Source organism: Bos grunniens, chromosome 26 (genome assembly GCF_055505025.1).
Source record: "Bos grunniens cultivar Pamir isolate PY7600 chromosome 26, Bosgru_T2T1.0, whole genome shotgun sequence".
Lineage (NCBI taxonomy): Eukaryota > Metazoa > Chordata > Mammalia > Artiodactyla > Bovidae > Bos > Bos grunniens.
The window spans coordinates 16,430,560-16,449,204 of record NC_141190.1 but is presented as its reverse complement, the minus strand read 5'-3'; the positions used below and the strand labels follow the sequence as shown (position 1 = coordinate 16,449,204).

The window sequence follows — 18,645 nt, the reverse complement described above, 5'->3', positions numbered from 1 at the left end:
TATTTTTAGAAAAGTTTTAGGTTCTCACCCAAACTAGGTGAAATGTATACAACTCCCAAATGTCCATTACCATACCCAAAAACTTCTATCAGCAGCCTTCACCAGTGTAGTACATTTGTTTCACTCAATGAACTGACACAGTATTATCAAGCAAAGTCTTTGGTTTCTAAAAGTTTCATCTTCTGTGTTGTGTTCTATTTTTTTTTTTTTTTTTACAAAACCATAATAATTTGAATAGACCATTGTGGTATCAAACAGAATAGTTCCATTACCCTAAAAATCTGTGATTCACTTATTCATTCTTCCCTCCTACCAAACTCCTGGAAACCACTGATTTTTTTCACTGTCTCCATAATTTTGCCTTTTCAGAATGTTGTATGGTTGAAATCATAGTATGTTGTCTTCAGATGGTTTCTCTCACTAAAGTAATTTTCATAAGGTTTATCCATGAGTTTTCATGGTTTGTCAGCTCATTTCTAACAACAAAATAATGTTCAGTTGTATGGATGTGCTGCAGTTTATGCATTCACCTACTGAAGGATTCTTGGTAGCTTCCAGGTTTTAGCAACTATGAATAAAGTAACTATGAAAATTCATGTGAGGGTTTTTATGTGGACAGAAGTTTTCAACTCATTGGGTTAATACCAAGGAGTGTGATTGCTGGATCATTTCAAAATCACATATTTTGTTTTGTAAAAACTATCAACTGACTTCCAAAGTGGCTGTACCATGCAAAATTATACACAATAATAATAGTCCTTGTTGCTTACACATCATCACCAATATTTGGTTTTGTCAACGATTTGGATTTTACTAATTGTTATTTGGGTGTAATGGTATCTCATTGCTGTTACTGTTTGCAAGTTCCTAGTGATATATCATGTTGAGCATTTCCACGTGCTTATTTGCCATGCATATATCTACCTTGGTGAGGTATCCATTCAGGTCACTTGCTCTTTTTTTTTTTTTCCTGGCTGCACTGTGCTGTGCAATGAAACTTACCCAACCACGGATCAGACTCCTACCCTCTGAGGTGGAAACTCAGGGTCTTAACCAGCGGACCACCTGGGAAGTCATTTACCCATTTTCAAAATGGCTTGTTAGATTTCTAATTGCTGAGTTTCAGAGTTCTTAGTACACTTGAATGGGCTTCCCAGGTCGTGCTAATGGTAAAGAACCTGCCTAATAATGCAGGAGTCCTAAAAGGTATAGGCTCAATCTCTGGGTTGGGAAGATTCCCCTGGAGGAGGGCAGGGCAACCTACTCCAGATTCTGGCCTGAGAAATCCCATGGACAGGGGAGCCTGGTGGGCGACAAGCTATGGGATCACAGAAGAGTTGGACATGACTGAGCAATTAAACAAAAACCATCACTGATCTCAATATTTCCTACAGGATGAAACTGCTCCTGAAAACAATTTCTCCACCTTCAAATCCAAAACTTAGGTAACTCATTTTAACATGCAGCCCAGGGAGCTTTTCTACTCCCATTCCCTCTGTCCTTCTCTGTGCATATGAGAACCATGTGACATCTTTGCCTTTTTTCTTTCCTCCCTTATATGCAATATGTACAAAAGAAGGAAAGCTTGAAAACTGGCTTATCAAATTATGTGTTTTATTAGGAATATGCATATCAGAAATAGCTCTGTATTGTACACAGTGATCATCCTGTTCTATATTGTGTGGAACGCATAGTACTATGCACACAGAACTACTCAATATTATGTAATTATTTGCATATCTGGAGGCCAATATAGATGTTACAGAGTATGAAGAACAGCAGATACATTTCTGTAGTGAAATTACACAATAAATGAAAAGAGGTCAGAGCAGGCACTCTCAAAAAAGATGATGGGAAGCAGGTGAACAATGCCGCAGATGAGAGGGAGTTGAAGACAACATCACTGAAGAAACGAGAGGATCTAACATTCCTCATACAGGAATGAAACAGAGCTGGTAAAAAGGTGGCACAGAAAGTAACCCATTGACAACTGGGGTGGTGTCGAGGTCCTTTGGGTCAACCACAGATTTCAAGGTAAAGTTTTGTAAAATTGTGGTCAGGAATAAAAACAGCTCCATGCGGGCCAGGCCCTCTCCCACACAAATCCGTTTCCCTGGAAACAACAAACACAGAGGGTACATACTCCTTGAACTCTGTCTTTCTGGCTGTCAGAAAAGAGACTATGTAGTAGCCATTTGATGAATGTTTGAATGGATGGATGGAATGGCTGGATAGACAGATGGGAAAAGGGTGAACACATATGCTATCCACCTAACATCTTATCATAATAAATATCATTCCTTCAAGAAATATTTACTGACTATTCCAAACACTTCATTAAATTATTCATGCATTATAACTGCAATTTCATATTTTCAAATTTCTACCCATCTTTTTCTAGAAAGCCACGTATACTGGCTGTATTTTCTGATCCTAGTCTAGTAGTCCCACATGTTTCTTTTCATTCTTCACAGCCTCTGTTCTCTGCTCTAAGTATACCTACTCTTCATCAAACTCCAACACGCCTTTAAGTTTCAAGTTTTATAACACACTTTTTTTTTTTTTTTTTGGCTAAGATGTAGTTCTCTGATATTTTCAGTTCCCAGCTCAAGTTTTATTTCTAAATGGAAAGAACTGGGTCACCTCTCCAAAGTTTCAGCAATCTAGCCCAATAATGAGGATGTTTCATGGGGACAGAAAGAGCATAGTTATTGGGCTGCTACCCCTCATCATGGACAAAGAGCATTTCTACCAGCCCCAGGGTAGGTACTTTGTAACTCCCAACTGATCCTTAGAAGGTATCCTGTCCTCTAAAGTACTGAATGGAGAAAAAAAAAATATTACCTGTTGAGAAAGCCATGAAATGGTCACTCTTCCTAAAGTTGCCACTCTCATCCAGAAAGTGGCCAGGGTCAAACACCTCTGGGTTGGGAAATTCTTTGTCATCATATAGCACAGAAGTCAGTGATGTTAATATACCTGTGCCCTGGAAAGAACAGATGAAGATAAACTGAACTATGAAAAAGTCACAGAGCTGGAAGAACTGCCTCAAATCATTTAGTCCAATCTTGTGATCAATAATGAAGAATCCTCAGACCAAAGAAGGGCAGTGACATTTTGAGGAAGAAAGAACAAGTTATAAAGAAGAATACATTTAAGACTAGTGGCAATGATGCTGCTAAGTGAACAGCCTCTGAAATACTAGGTACATGGATTCTGGGGTGCCAGACCTTATGAACCATTCTGCTTATCACATTTGGACAGTGGTATCTGACCACACCAGCTGCTTTACTTTATTTATTTTTTGAAATTTAATTAATTTATTTTACTTTACAATATTGTATTGGTTTTCCCATACATTGCCATACATTTTTGTCATACATTGACTTGAATCTGCCATGAGTGTACATGTGTTCCCCATCCTGAACCCCCTTCCCACCTGCCTCCCAATACCATCCCTCTGGGTCACCCCAGTGCACCAGCCCCGAGAATCCTGTATCATGCATCAAACCTGGACTGGCGATTCATTTCACATATGATATTTTACATGTTTCGATATCATTCTCCCGTATCATCCCACCCTCACCCTCTCCCACAGAGTCCAAAAGACTATTCAATACATCTGTGTCTCTTTTGCTGTCTCACATACAGGGTTATCATTACCTTCTTTCTAAATTCCATATATATGCGTTAGTATACTGTATTGGTGTTTTTCTTTCTGGCTTACTTCACTCTGTATAATAGGCTCCAGTTTCATCCACCTCATTAGAACTGATTCAAATGTACTCATTTTAATGGTTGATTAATATTCCATTGTGTATATGTACCACAGCTTTCTTTTATTATTATTATTTTATTTTATTTTTACTTTACAATATTGTACTGGTTTTGCCATACATCAACATGCATCTGCCACGGGTATACACATGTTCCCCATCCTGAACCCCCTTCCCACCTGCTTCCCAATACCATCCCTCTGGGTCACCCCAGTGCACCAGCCCCAAGCTTCCTGTATCCTGCATCGAACCTGGACTGGCGATTAGTTTCTTATATGATATTATACATGTTTTAATGCCATTCTCCCAAATCATCCCCCCCTCCCTCTCCCACAGAGTCCAAAACACTGCTCTATACATCTGTGTGTCTTTTGCTGTCTCACATACAGGGTTGTCGTTACCATCTTTCTAAATTCCATATATATGCGTTAGTATACTGTATTGGTGTTTTTCTTTCTGGCGTACTTCACTCTGTATAATAGGCTCCAGTTTCATTCACCTCATTAGAACCGATTCAAATGTATTCTTTTTAACGGTTGATTAATATTCCATTGTGTATATGTACCACAGCTTTCCTATCCATTCATCTGCTGATGGACATCTAGGTTGCTTCCAAGTGCTGGCTATTATAAACAGTGCTGAGATGAACATTGGGGCACAAGTGTCTCTTTCGATTTCTAACACCATACACAAAAATAAACTCAAAATGGATTAAAGATCTAAATGTAAGACCAGAAACTATTAAACTCCTAGAAGAAAACATATAGCAAAACACTCTCTGACATAAAACACAGTAGGATTCTCTATGACACATCTCCCAGAATACTGGAAATAAAAGCAAAAATATACAAATGCGACTGAATTAAAATTAAAAGTTTCTGCACAACAAAAGAAACTATAAGTAAGGTGAAAAGACAGCCTTCAGAATGGGAGAAAATAATAGCAAATGAAGCAACTTACAAAGAATTAACCTCAAAAATATACAAGAAACTCCTGAAGCTCAATTCCAGAAAAATTAATGACCCAATCAAACAGTGGGCCAAAGAACTAAACAGACATTTCTCCAAAGAAGACATAAAGATGGCTAACAAATACATGAAAAGGTGCTCAACATCACTCATTATCAGAGAAATGCAAATCAAAACCACAATGAGGTACCATTTCATGCCAGTCAGAATGGCTGCTATCCAAAAGTCTACAAGCAATAAATGCTGGAGAGGGTGTGGAGAAAAGGGAACCCTCTTACACTGTTGGTGGGAATGCAAACTAGTACAGCCACTATGGAGAACAGTGTGAAGATTCCTTAAAGAACTGGAAATAGAACTGCCATATGACCCAGCAATCCCACTGCTGGGCATACACACTGAGGAAACCAGAAGGGAAAGGGACACGTGTACCCCAATGTTCATTGCAGCACTGTCTATAATAGCCAGCACTTGGAAGCAACCTAGGTGTCCATCAGCAGACGAATGGATAAGAAAGCTGTGGTACATATACACAATGGAGTATTATTCAGCCATTAAAAAGAATACATTTGAATCAGTTCTAATGAGGTGAATGAAACTGGAGCCTATTACACAGAGTGAAGTACGCCAGAAAGAAAAACACCAATACAGTATACTAACACATATATATGGAATTTAGAAAGATTGTAACGATAACCCTGTATGCAAGACAGCAAAAGACACACAGATGTATAGAACAGTCTTTTGGACTCTGTGGGAGAGGGCAAGGGTGGGATGATATGGAAGAATGGCATTGAAACATGTATTATATCATATGTGAAACGAATTGCCAGTCCAGGTTCGATGCATGATACAGGATGCTTGGGGCTGGTGCACTGGGATGACCCAGAGGGATGGTATGGGAGGGAGGTGGGAGGGGAGGTCAGGATGGGGAACACGTGCACACCTGTGGTGGATTCATGCTGATGTATGGCAAAACCAATACAATATTGTAAAGTAATAAGCCTCCAATTAAAATAAATAAATTTATATTAAAAAAAGAAAATTAGGACATTTTAAGTATAACTTGTACATTAAATAATATTATTGTTTCAGGGATAACTCCTGTGCACAAATGGTATTATTCCTCTGCGTCCAATAATCACTGTTATTGAGGTATGCATACTGAAGTAGGGAGCTTTTGATCGATAGTTGGATATGGATAGATAAGCATTTATTAATGGAAGAAATTTTCACATATTGCCATATAGTGAAGTCATTCTGTTTTATAAATAATTTAACTTGAATTCTGTATTAAGTAAAAGATCCTGTTACGGTCTATTGAATATGTTGTCCATGCTCCTGCTCAGTCATGTCCGACTCTTTTTGACCCCATGGACTGTAGCCCACCAGCCTCCACTGTCCATGGGATTTTTCAGGCAAGAATACTGGAATGGGTTGCCATTTCCTTCTCCAGGAGATCTTCCTGAGTCAGGGATTGAAATGGTATCTCCTGCATCTCCTGTATTGGCAGGTGAATTCTTTTATCACTGAGCCCAGGGAAACTTCCCTAATCTGATTAAAAAAAAAATCTAACAAAATATACATAAAACATTATTCCTAATAGTGAGATGTTAACTTCCACTTTCTTTCATATCAGAGATGATACAAGGATGACATGAAGAAATTAACCCAGATAGCAGGATAATGTATATGGAAATTGCTATTAACTAGAGACATTTTCAAAATTACATTAAATTTAGCAAGGTTGTTACATATAAGGTCATCAAAATGATAAAATCAATTATATTTTGATCTTCCACATAAAACGGAAAATGCATTTTAAAATGCTTATAACAACAACAATAACCACCTTGGCAAGACAAAAAAATACGTAAACCACTGCCTGAAAAAATTATTGAAAAAATTAAAGAAAGCCCTTTAAAATAGAAAGACTATATCATATCCAATAAGTGAAAAATTCAATGTGTCATGATATTAAGTCTTTCCAAACTGATCTAGCATGTCACTCTGATAAAAAAAATCCCAGCAGAGTGTTCTGGTAAATCAACAAATTGATACTAATGTTCATTTGGAAATGTGGACAGCTATTGTTAGCCCAACAACATAAAAGAAGCAGAACAAATTTGGAAGTCTTGCACTGCTACCTGTCAAAATCCATTATAAAGCTTTATAGACTAAACTGGAAACAACACACAACCCATCAATCCACAACACACATGGCTATTTTTACTCTCTCACCTTGTGTTCATCAAGGGTTGCACCCATACTGTGTAAATGAGAACTTCAAGACCAATGAGGTCAGTAAAAGAAACCAATCCTACCTTTGGGATGAGGTAGTTTCTGAATTTAATGTCACAGGTCACCTCATGGGGCAGGTTGGTGGGGACCAGGTCAATGTATCTCTGGATCTCGTGAACCACAGCATCTGTGTAGGGCATGTGGCTCTTGTCCTGCATGCAGGGGCTCCGGTGTCTGCCAATGACATGGTCAATCTCTTCCTGGACCTTAGCTGAAAGGAAGGTAAGGAAGACTGATGGAGAAAGAGGAAAATTCACACCACATTCCATACCAATTCAGGGATGCATGAGCACTATGATGGTGTCCCAGTATCATTATACACAAAAACTGTATGACCATAAGTAGAACTAAACATAGAGAGATAATGGGCCATAATACAGACACATAAAAGTCTCTTACAAGCCTGGCTTAAGCATCTATCAGTTCAGTTCAGTTCAGTCGCTCAGCCGTGTCCAGTTCTTTGCGACCCCATGAATTGCAGCACGTCAGGCATTCCTGTCCACCACCAAGCCCCGGAGTTCACTCAAACTCATGTCCATCGAGTTGGGGATGCCGTACAGCCATCTCATCCTCTGTCATTCCTTTCTCCTCCTGCCCCCAATCCCTCCCAGCATCAGAGTCTTTTCCAATGAGTCAACTCTTCGCATGAGGTGGCCAAAGTACTGGAGTTTCAGTTTTAGCATCAGTCCTTCCAAAGAACACCCAGGACTGAACTCCTTTAGAATGGACTGGTTGGATCTCCTTGCAGTCCAAGGGACTCTCAAGAGTCTTCTCCAACACCACAGCTCAAAGCATCAATTCTTTGGTGCTCAGCTTTCTTCACAGTCCAACTCTCACATCTATGCATGACCACTGGAAAAACCATAGCCTTGACTAGATGGACTTTGTTGGCGAATTTATGTCTCTGCTTTTGAATATGCTATCTAGGTTGGTCATAACTTTCCTTCCAAGGAGTACGTGTCTTTCAATTTCATGGCTGCAGTCACCATCTGCAGTGATTTTGGAGCCCAAAAGAGTGAAGTCTGACACTGTTTCTACTGTTTCCCCATCTATTTGCCGTGAAGTGATGGGACTGGATGCCATGATCTTAGTTTTCTGAATGTCGAGCTTTAAGCCAACTTTTTCACTCTCCTCTTTCACTTTCATCAAGAGGCTTTTTAGTTCCTCTTCACTTTCTGCCATAAGGGTGGTATCATCTGCATTTCTGAGGTTATTGATATTTATCCCAGCAGTCTTGAGTCCAGCTTGTGCTTCTTCCAGCCCAGCATTTCTCATGATGTACTCTGCATAGAAGTTAAATAAGCAGGGTGACAATATACAGCCTTGACGTACTCCTTTCCCTATTTGGAACCAGTCTGTTGTTCCAAGTCCAGTTCTAACTGTTGCTTCCTGACCTGCATATAGGTTTCTCAAGAGGCAGGTCAGGTGGTCTGGTATTTCCATCTCTTTCAGAATTTTCCACCGTTTCTTGTGATCCACATAGTCAAAGGCTTTGGCATAGTCAATAAAGCAGAAATAGATGTTTTTCTGAAACTCTCTTCCTTTTTTGATGATCCAGTGGATGTTGGCAATTTGATCTCTGGTTCCTCTGCCTTTTCTAAATCCAGCTTGAACATCTGGAAGCTCATGGTTCACGTATTGCTGAAGCCTGGCTTGGAGAATTTTGAGCATTACTTTACTAGCGTGTGAGATGAGTGCAATTGTGCAGTAGTTTGAGTATTCTTTGGCATTGCCTTTCTTTGGGATTGGAATGAAAACTGACCTTTTCCAGTCCTGTGGCCACTGCTAAGTTTTCCAAATTTGCTGGCACATTGAGTGCAGCACTTTCACAGCATCATCTTTCAGGATTTGAAATAGCTCAACTGAAATTCCATCACCTCCACTAGCTTTGTTCGTAGTGATGCTTTCTAAGGCCCACTTGACTTCACATTCCAGGATGTCAGACTCTAGGTGAGTGATCACACCATCGTGATTATCTTGGTCATGAACATCTTTTTTTATACAGTTCTTCTGTATATTCTTGTCACCTCTTCTTAATATCTTCTGCTTCTGCTTGGTTCATACGATTTCTGTCCTTTATCGAGCCCATCTTTGCATGAAATGTTCCCTTGGTATCTCTAATTTTCTTGAAGAGATCTCTAGTCTTTCCCATTCTGTTGTTTTCCCTATTTTTTTGCATTGATCGTTGAGGAAGGCTTTCTTATCTCTCCTTGCTATTCTTTGGAACTCTGCATTCAGATGCTTATATCTTTACTTTTCTCCTTTGCTTTTCGCTTCTCTTCTCACAGCTATTTGTAAGGCCTCCTCAGACAGCCATTTTGCTTTTTTGCATTTCTTTTCCATGTGGATGGTCTTGATCCCTGTCTCCTGTACAAGGTCACGAGCCTCCGTCCATAGTTCATAAGGCACTCTATCTATCAGATCTAGTCTCTTAAATCTATTTTTCACTTCCACTGTATAATCATAAGGGATTTGATTTAGGTCACACTTGAACGGTCTAGTGGTTTTCCCTACTTTCTTCAGTTTAAGTCTGAATTTGGCACATCTTTCTATATTAGCATACATGATAAAGCAAAGAGAAATGATGAAATGTTTCAAATATAAACAGAATATAAAGTCAAGAAATTATAGTCCTTAAAGAAAGAAACAAGAATCAAATATTAACTTTATATTGGAATAACATAGGTTGAAAAGTTAAATTATAAAACATATGTTTTGTTTATTTGTGTATTATGCATGTGCAATTTGCAATGGTACTCAGGTCATTCTCCAGCTGTCAAATGCCACCACTTTCAGCATTCTAGCAGTTTCTTCTGAAATTCATGTCCTTTTTCTTAATAATGACTATTTTTATTTCTCACTCACAGATTGTTAAACAATATCTGACATCTTGGTATGAGAGTTGAGAATTTACATCTCCATCCTTCCTCATACAAAATCACACACACACCACACACACATACACATCCCCTTAATCTATTTCCCCAATATATTTACACCACAATTTTTGATGGAGAATATTCATTGTACCATCATTCTACAATGCTCTCTGGTAAGACAATTATGATCATGCTTCATATCTGTTACTTTCTTAGACTTAACCACATGTCTTTATTTCAATTCATAAAATTCTCTACCCTGATTCAATTATTTCCAAATGCTTAGGTAGATGTTCAAATTATTCAGAAGCCACAAGTAGTCTATCACCTCTGTTTTGTTCTTAGTATCTCCTCAAATACCTGCTTTATTCATATAACCCATTTAGAAATGGATATTTTCCAGGCCTGCTGTCTAGCAACAACATTGACACTTTCACTCTCCTTCATGAGATTTCCAAATCCCTGGAGCCCATGACCTTCCTCTGACATTACTTAAGGCATGTGGATGAGAAAGGGGAAAGAGTGGGTAAAAATTTTGTTAAACATACAAGTCTGAAAATACCCTTTTAAAAATTAATACCCAGTTTGATAGTTGCCCTTGAATTATGATGTTGTTGTGAACTCTTTTATCTATGACCTGCTACATCTCTCTGAATGTTTTTGTGATTTTTCTCTTTTATCCAGGTATTCTGAAATTTTATGACCCTGTGTCTTGGGGTGGATGTTCTTATTTCATTCACTCTGTGGGACATGTTGAGAGAATTTTCTATCTACATAGCAAAACTTGGAAGTCTTTTCTCCAGAGTGCTCACTCTCTGGAGTTTTCCTCTAACTGCTGAATTTCAGGAAGCAGTATGGGAAAGGAGCTAAGAACCTCTGAATTCAAGAAGTGGATTCTTCCCTAACCTTTCCTCTAAGCTGTAACCTCACTCTTTACCCCTGTCTCTGCCCAGTGTCCTAAGTAGGGCCTCTTAGATTCCCTTTCTCTAGACAGTAAACCTCTTTCATCCTATTGAAGAAACAGAGTTACCTGATGAAAGGAGTTATCAAAGACTTGTGGTTGGGAGAGTTTCCTTTATCAACCTATGTCTTCCTCTATCTTTTTTGAAACTAGGTACTTCCAAACATAACCTTAAGGACTGTAAGAACATAAATGACTTCTTGTTTGATGACACCACTCTAATGGCAGAAAGTGAAGAGGAACTGAAGAGCCTTTTGATGAGAGTGAAAGAGGAGAGTGAAATGCTGGCTTAAAACTCAACATTCAAAAAACTAAGATCATGGCATCTGGTCCCATCACTTTATGGCAGTGATTAGATAGCATTGCTGACTCAATGGACATGAATTTGAGCAAACTCTAGGAGACAGGGAAAGACAGGGGACTCTGGAATGCTGAAGTTCATGGGGTCATAAAGAGTTGAATACGACTTAGCCACTGAACAACAACCACAATATTATACCGTTTCCTCTTCTGACATTTAGGCTATAACTTCATCCTCTCTATTGACTTCATTGTCAACCCTCAATATGCTCTCTGTGTTTCAGAAATTTGTTGAATATTTGTTGGCTGCTTCCTGACTCCGGCTTAGAAAGGCTAATTCTCATAGGTTATAGGTGATAATCATTTCAGTGGTATTCTGACAATAAACAAGAAAATGTGTGCTTCTAAACATAACGATAGCCTTTAAAAGTTAATTTCTAACAAAAAGTTCTTTTTGAAAGATAAAATTCTTGACCCCTTAAAATGTGTATTTTGGCAACAACCATTTTTCTGGAAACAAACTTATGGATTAATACAATTTCTTTACATACATATCTTAAGCTAATTTATTGTCAATCTAACTTTTTAGAGGTCTTCCTAGATTGTTTAAATTGCATCAGGCAGCCTCACCAAATTTCTATGATTTCCAATCTGTTTAATAAGGAGAGCTTCCAGTGTCCCAACCCTGGTTTCTTTCTTTCTTTCTTTGATTTTTGGCCACTCTGTCCATAGCATGTGGGATCTTAGTTTCCTGACCTGGGTTTGAATCAATACTCCCTGCACTGGAGATTCAGTTGTAACCACTAGACCACTGGGGAAGTTCTTGGACCATGGTTCTAGAACACTGTATTTTCAGAATGTGGGGACATCAGAGTGGTCTTTCCATAATTGAAACCAATATGCAGCTCTAGGCCAATTCATGCTGGCTGTGCTTGCTACACATGACCTCCCATGAAATTCTGATGCTTAATATCTTCACAAATTATATAAAGATGTCACATTACTATCCCTTCATTAAATCTGGGGGGGGGGGGGTGGAATTAAGCTGCTCAGTCTGAGATTTAGGTAATTCTCTGAGAGAAACAAGGTGGAATACATTCAAGTGTCTTTCTATCATCTCTTCTGAGGTCACCCTGCCCACCATATTATCATACCTGTGATCTCTGGGTGTTTCAGCAGGAGGAGGAGCCCATATCTCAGTGTGGTGCTCGTCGTCTCTGTCCCAGCTGCAAACAAATCCAATACAGTGTGTGCCAAGTTTTCAACTGTATACTCCAGTTCTTGATTGTGCTTTTCCTAGGAATGATTTAATTAAAAAGTTACAAAGCATACAAAAAAGGAGGAAGTATGGACCAGTAATAGCAAAAATAATAAGTTGACACAAATCATTTCTGAGGAAATCCAGATATGGACTTACTAAACAAAAACTTTAAGATACATGTCTTTAATATGCTTAAATAGCTAATGAAAATCATCAAGAACTAAATAAAATATTGAAAAGATATTGAAAATAATGAAAAGTGTATGAATAAGTATAGAATAACAAGAAAGGTACTATAAAAATAAAAAAAAAAACAGAATTTTGGAGCTAGAAATCACACTACCTGAACATTTTTAAATTTACCAGAGAGTTTGAACAGTAGACTATGGGAAATCCGAGAAAGAAACAGCAAATCTGAAGCAGAATAAAAATTTCCAGTGTGATTATCAGAAAGAAAAAGGAATAAAGAAAAATAAATAGAACCTAAGGACCCATGGCACTCAATCAATTGTACTAACTAACATCCACTTTATGAGATCCCAGAAAAGAGTTAGGGAAGGAACAGAAAATAAGTATTTGAATAAGAATGACTGAAAACTTCCAACATTTTGTGAAGTACATGAATCTAGAAATCCAAAAAGCTAAACAAACTCCAAGAGGAATGAAACCAAATAGACTCACTTTGAGGCATATTTTAATCAGACTGTCAAAAGCCAAAGCAAAAGAGAGAACGTTCAAAACATCAAGAGAATAGTAACTTATCATGTACAAAGGATCATCATTAGGATAACAGCTCATTTTTTCCACAGACACTGTAGAGGCCAAATATCAATGGAAAGATATATTTAAAATCTCAAGTGTAAATATGTCAACCAAGAATTTTGCATTTGGCAAAACCATCCCTCCATAAATTACGAGACATAAGACATCCCCAAATTAAAAGCTAAGGGGTTCCAGTTAACAAAACCAAAGGACAAGATGATAATTCAAAGCCAGATTGACAAAGTTCCTTGTTAAAAATAACTATGTAGGTAAATGGAAAAGCAAAAGCTACTGTATTCTAATTTAAAAGCCTCATTTCATTTCCCATATTATTTAAAAGAAAAAAACATGAAACAATCATTATAAGTATATGATTCTTGGCACAAAATATAAAGATGTGATTTTGTGACACCAATGAAATAAAGGGGGGATGAAGCTGGATGGGAGCAGAGTTAATGTACATGATTTGAAGCTATTGAGGAATCAGTTCATACTGAATTGTTATGAATTTAGAATGTTAACAGTAATCTCTTTTATAAGTACTAAGAAATTAGTTTTAAAACACAAAAAAAATTTGGATGGAATTTAAAAAACGTACATTAGGAAAAGATCAAACAAAACTAAGGCTATATTGAAGGAACTAAGAAACAAAAATTATGAAATACATTAGAGCAAAAAATTATAGGGCAGAAATAAATTCTTCAATGTGAATAATAAATCAATTGAAACTCATGGTTTAAGATAGATATTGAAAGAATAAGATTTTAAATTGTTTATCTAAATATTCCACTACATATTCATAATATATCTATACAAATATAGAATATAATTTAGCCATTTAAAAAAAAGGAAATCCTGATATCTGTGACAACATGGATGGGCCTTGAAGTTGTGCTAAGTGAAATAAATGAGACACAGAAAGACAAGTTACCATATGATCAAATTCATATGTGAAATATTTTAAAAACTTGATCTTATAAATAGAGAGGATACATTGGTGGCTGCAAGGGTTGGGAGGAGAGATCAAAATGAATGAAGGGAATAAAAGGTGCAATAAGTCCAGTTATAAAATAAGTAAGTCCTGGTGATGTAATAAACAGCATGATGACTATCAGATCAGATCAGATCAGTCGCTCAGTCGTGTCCGACTCTTTGCGACCCCATGAATCGCAACACGCCAGGCCTCCCTGTCCATCACCAACTCCCGGAGTTCACTCAGACTCACGTCCATTGAGTCAGTGATGCCATCCAGCCATCTCATCCTCTGTCGTCCCCTTCTCCTCCTGCCCCCAATCCCTCCCAGCATCAGAGTCTTTTCCAATGAGTCAACTCTTCGCATGAGGTGGCCAAAGTACTGAAGTTTCAGCTTTAGCATCATTCCTTCCAAAGAAATCCCAGGGCTGATCTCCTTCAGAATGGACTGGTTGGATCTCCTTGCAGTCCAAGGGACTCTCAAGAGTCTTCTCCAACACCACAGTTCAAAAGCATCAATTCTTTGGTGCTCAGCCTTCTTCACAGTCCAACTCTCACATCCATACATGACCACTGGAAAAATCATAGCCTTGACTAGACGAACCTTTGTTGGCAAAGTAATGTCTCTGCTTTTCAATATGCTGTCTAGGTTGATCATAACTTTCCTTCCAAGGAGCAAACATCTTTTAATTTCATGGCTGCAGTCACCATCTGCAGTGATTTTGGAGCCCAGAAAAATAAAGTCTGACACTGTTTCCATTGTTTCCCCATCTATTTCCCATGAAGTGATGGGACAGGATGCCATGATCTTCATTTTCTGAATGTTGGGCTTTAAGCCAACTTTTTCACTCTCCACTTGCACTTTCATCAAGAGGCTTTTGAATTCCTCTTCACTTTCTGCCATAAGGGTGGTGTCATCTGTATATCTGAGGTTATTGATATTTCTCCCGGCAATCTTGAGTCCAGCTTGTGTTTCTTCCAGTCCAGCGTTTCTCATGATGTACTCTACATAGAAGTTAAATAAGCAGGGTGACAATATACAACCTTGACGTACTCCTTTTCCTATTTGGAACCAGTCTGATGACTATAGTTAATGACATATTCCCTATTTCAATTGCTAAGAGAGCAAATCCTAAGATTCACAAGAAAAAATCCGTAACTATGTGTGATAATTAATGTTAATTATATATATTGTAGTAATCATTTTTAATATATGCATATATTGAATCATTATGTGACACTATAATCTAATAACTAATATGTTATATGTCAACTATTCTCAACAAAAAACCTTGTATGTGGTACAAGATATTGTACATTTGAGATGCCAAAACACAAATACATTAAATGAGAAAGAGGAAAGGAGATTTTGCAAATTATGAGTCCATTCTGAAGGAGATCAGCCCTGGGATTTCTTTGGAAGGAATGATGCTAAAGCTGAAACTCCAGTACTTTGGCCACCTCATGTGAAGAGTTGACTCATTGGAAAAGACTCTGATGCTGGGAGGGATTGGGGCCAGGAGGAGAAGGGGATGGCAGAGGATGAGATGGCTGGATGGCATCACTGACTTGATGGATGTGAGTCTGAGTGAACTTCAGGTGTTGGTGATGGACAGGGAGGCCTGGCATGCTGTGATTCACGGGGTCGCAAAGAGTCAGACATGACTGAGTGACTGATCTGATCTGATCTGATCTGAAATAAAGCAAGACTGGAAATTTTTTATCAAAAATAGTTTAAAGGGACCAAATAAGAATGGGATGTTTTATACTGGACTAAGAAAGGTGAATTCATCAAGTCATATAATTATAAACACGTATTCATCAAGCAACAGAGCCCCCAAAATATATGAAGCAAACATTTATAGAATTGAAAGGATAAATGGAGAGTTCTACAATAAGAGTGGGAGGTTTCAAAACTCAGCTTTCAATAATTTATAGCATACCTAGACAAAAGATCAATGAGTAAATATATAAGACTTGAACAACCCTAGAGTCAATTATTCTCACAGATATATAAAGAATACTCCACTCAATAAGAGCAGAATGCACAGTCTTCTCCTGTGTATATAACTTTTTATGTTATATGCACTTATGTTATATGTGCTTCTCAAGTGTACATATAACTTTTTCCACAGTAAACTATATGTTAGGTCATAAACAATTCTTGACAAATTGAAAAAGATAAAAATGATACAAACTATCTTCTCTGACCACAATAAAATGAGGCTAGAAATAAAAAACAGGATGAAAATGTATGAATGCATAAACAGAGAAAAATAAATCTGATATCTCCACATGTAAAGACCCTGGAAGTTTCAACTCCATTCCTAATAACAAGTGAAAAGCTGAACAGACTAAAATCAACAATTCTTTTAAGACTCCTAAGAGAGTTGAGCACAAAGGGAAAATCACTGTCCCCTAAATTGGAGAGGTTGGCAGGGCGATACAGGGAGTCAGACTTACCAAAGAAGAGTGCACGAATGGAAATCACAATGAAATTCAGTGGTAGGGTAGGAAAATCTGAATAATATTTGAGAAATTGCTAAAAGCTCAGTGTGGAAAACTCTGAGAGAAGGAGGACTCCACAGGATGACTGAGTCATCCAGGAGCTACCATAATTTTTGAAATTTATTCTAGGAGCTTGACCAAATTCTGACAGTACAACTGGAGAAAAATCCCCTCATGTTTCCAGCAGAGGAAGGGCAAAAGGAAAAAAATAATTAAATGAAGTATAGCTTATTTTTAAAACTGTGCTAGTTTTAGGTATACAGCAGAGGATATACACTTTTTTGGATTCTTTTCCATTATAGGTTATTACAAGATATTGAATACAGTCCCTTGTGTTTTACAGTAATTATCTATTTTATATATAGTAGTTTTAATAATATTAATAAGATTAATAGTAGTATCTATTAATCCCATACTCCCATTTAATCACCCCCTTCCCTTTATTACCTAACCGTAAGTTTGTTTACTCTGTCTGAGTCTGTTTCTGTTTTATAAATAAGTTAACATATATATATATATATATATATATATATATATATATTTAGATTCCACATATAAGTGATATATAATATTTGTCTTTGTCTTGCTTCACTTAGTATGATAATCTCTAGGCCCATCCATATTGCTCAAATGGCATTATTTAATTCATTTTTAATGGCTGAGTAATATTCCATTGAATATATATATATACCACATCCTCTTTATCCATTCATCTGTTGATGATTACTTAGGTTGCTTTCATGTCTTGGCTACTGTAAATAGTGCTACTATGAACACTGGGGTTCATAACATCAAATTATAGTTTTCTCTGGATGCATACCTAAGAGTGGGATTGCTGATCATATGAGAACTCTATTAATAGTTTTTAAAGGAACCTTCATACTGTTCTCCATAATGGCAGCACCAATTTACATTCACACCAATAGTGTAGGAGGGTTCCCTTTATTTCACATCCTCTCTACCATTTACGGCATGCATGCCTAGTTACTCATTCGTGTCCAGCTCTTTTTGATTCCATGGACTACAGCCTGACAGACTCTTCTGTCCATGGAATTATCCCAGCACGAATACTGGAGTGGGTTGCCACTTCCTTCTCCAGAAAATCTTCCTGACCTGGGATCAAACCCTAGATCTCCTGTGGCTTCTGCACTGGCAGGCAGATTCTTCACCATTGAGCCATATTTGTAGACTTTCTGATGATGGCCACTCTGACCAGTGTGAAGTGACACCTCATTGTAGTTTTTATTTGTATTTCTCTAGTAATTTGCACTTCCCTTATGGCTCAGATGGTAAAGAATCCACCTGCAGTGTGAGAGACCTGGGTTCAATCCCTGGGTTGGGAAGAGCCCCTGGAGGAGGGCATGACAACGCATTCCAGTATTCTTGCCTGGAAAATTCCATGGATAGAGAAGCCTGGTGGGTTGCCAACTCCAGTCCATGGAGTTGCAAAGAGTCAGACACAACTGAGTGACTGAGCATGCATGCATGCATATATGTAAGCATATAATACCCAAAATATCCATTTTTACTTTATTTTTGTAATACCAAAATATCAAAGCTCAACAACAAAGACAAGGAACCTAATTTTAAAGGGGTAAAGGACTTAAATAACAATATTTCTCCAAAGAAGAAATAAAAATGGGTAATGACACATGAAATATATTCTATATCGTTGTTCGTTGAGGAAATGCAAACTAAAGCCACAAAGAGAGATCACTTCACATTAACCAGACTAGCATTAATAACTACAAGAAACTAGAAAATAAATAATGGTGACTATGTGGGAAAATAAGAATGCTTTACATTGCTGGTAGGAATATAAATGCTTCAGTCACCATGGGAAAGTCTGGCTATTTCTAAAAATGTCAGACTTAAAATTACCATAGGCCTCATAGATTTCACTCCTAGGAATATACTCAACATAAATGAAAATATGCCCATGAGGAAATTTGTACACAAA

At 37.6% G+C, this 18,645-nt stretch overlaps 1 protein-coding gene across 2 annotated transcripts in view; it reads right to left on the bottom strand.

Moving 5' to 3' along the window:
• Window positions 1–1,597: 1,597 nt before the first annotated feature.
• The window catches only part of LOC147344089 (cytochrome P450 2C9-like), an 85,855-nt gene continuing 68,807 nt past the window's right edge, over window positions 1,598–18,645 (bottom strand). For both annotated transcript variants that reach the window (XM_086378793.1, XM_086378794.1), the window contains 4 exons: window positions 12,337–12,478; window positions 7,066–7,253; window positions 2,845–2,986; window positions 1,598–2,113 (listed from right to left, as the gene is read on the bottom strand). In XM_086378793.1, coding sequence (XP_086234919.1) covers window positions 1,932–2,113; window positions 2,845–2,986; window positions 7,066–7,253; window positions 12,337–12,478 — 654 coding nt within the window. In that variant the 3' untranslated portion in view covers window positions 1,598–1,931. The remainder of the gene's footprint in view (window positions 2,114–2,844; window positions 2,987–7,065; window positions 7,254–12,336; window positions 12,479–18,645) is intronic.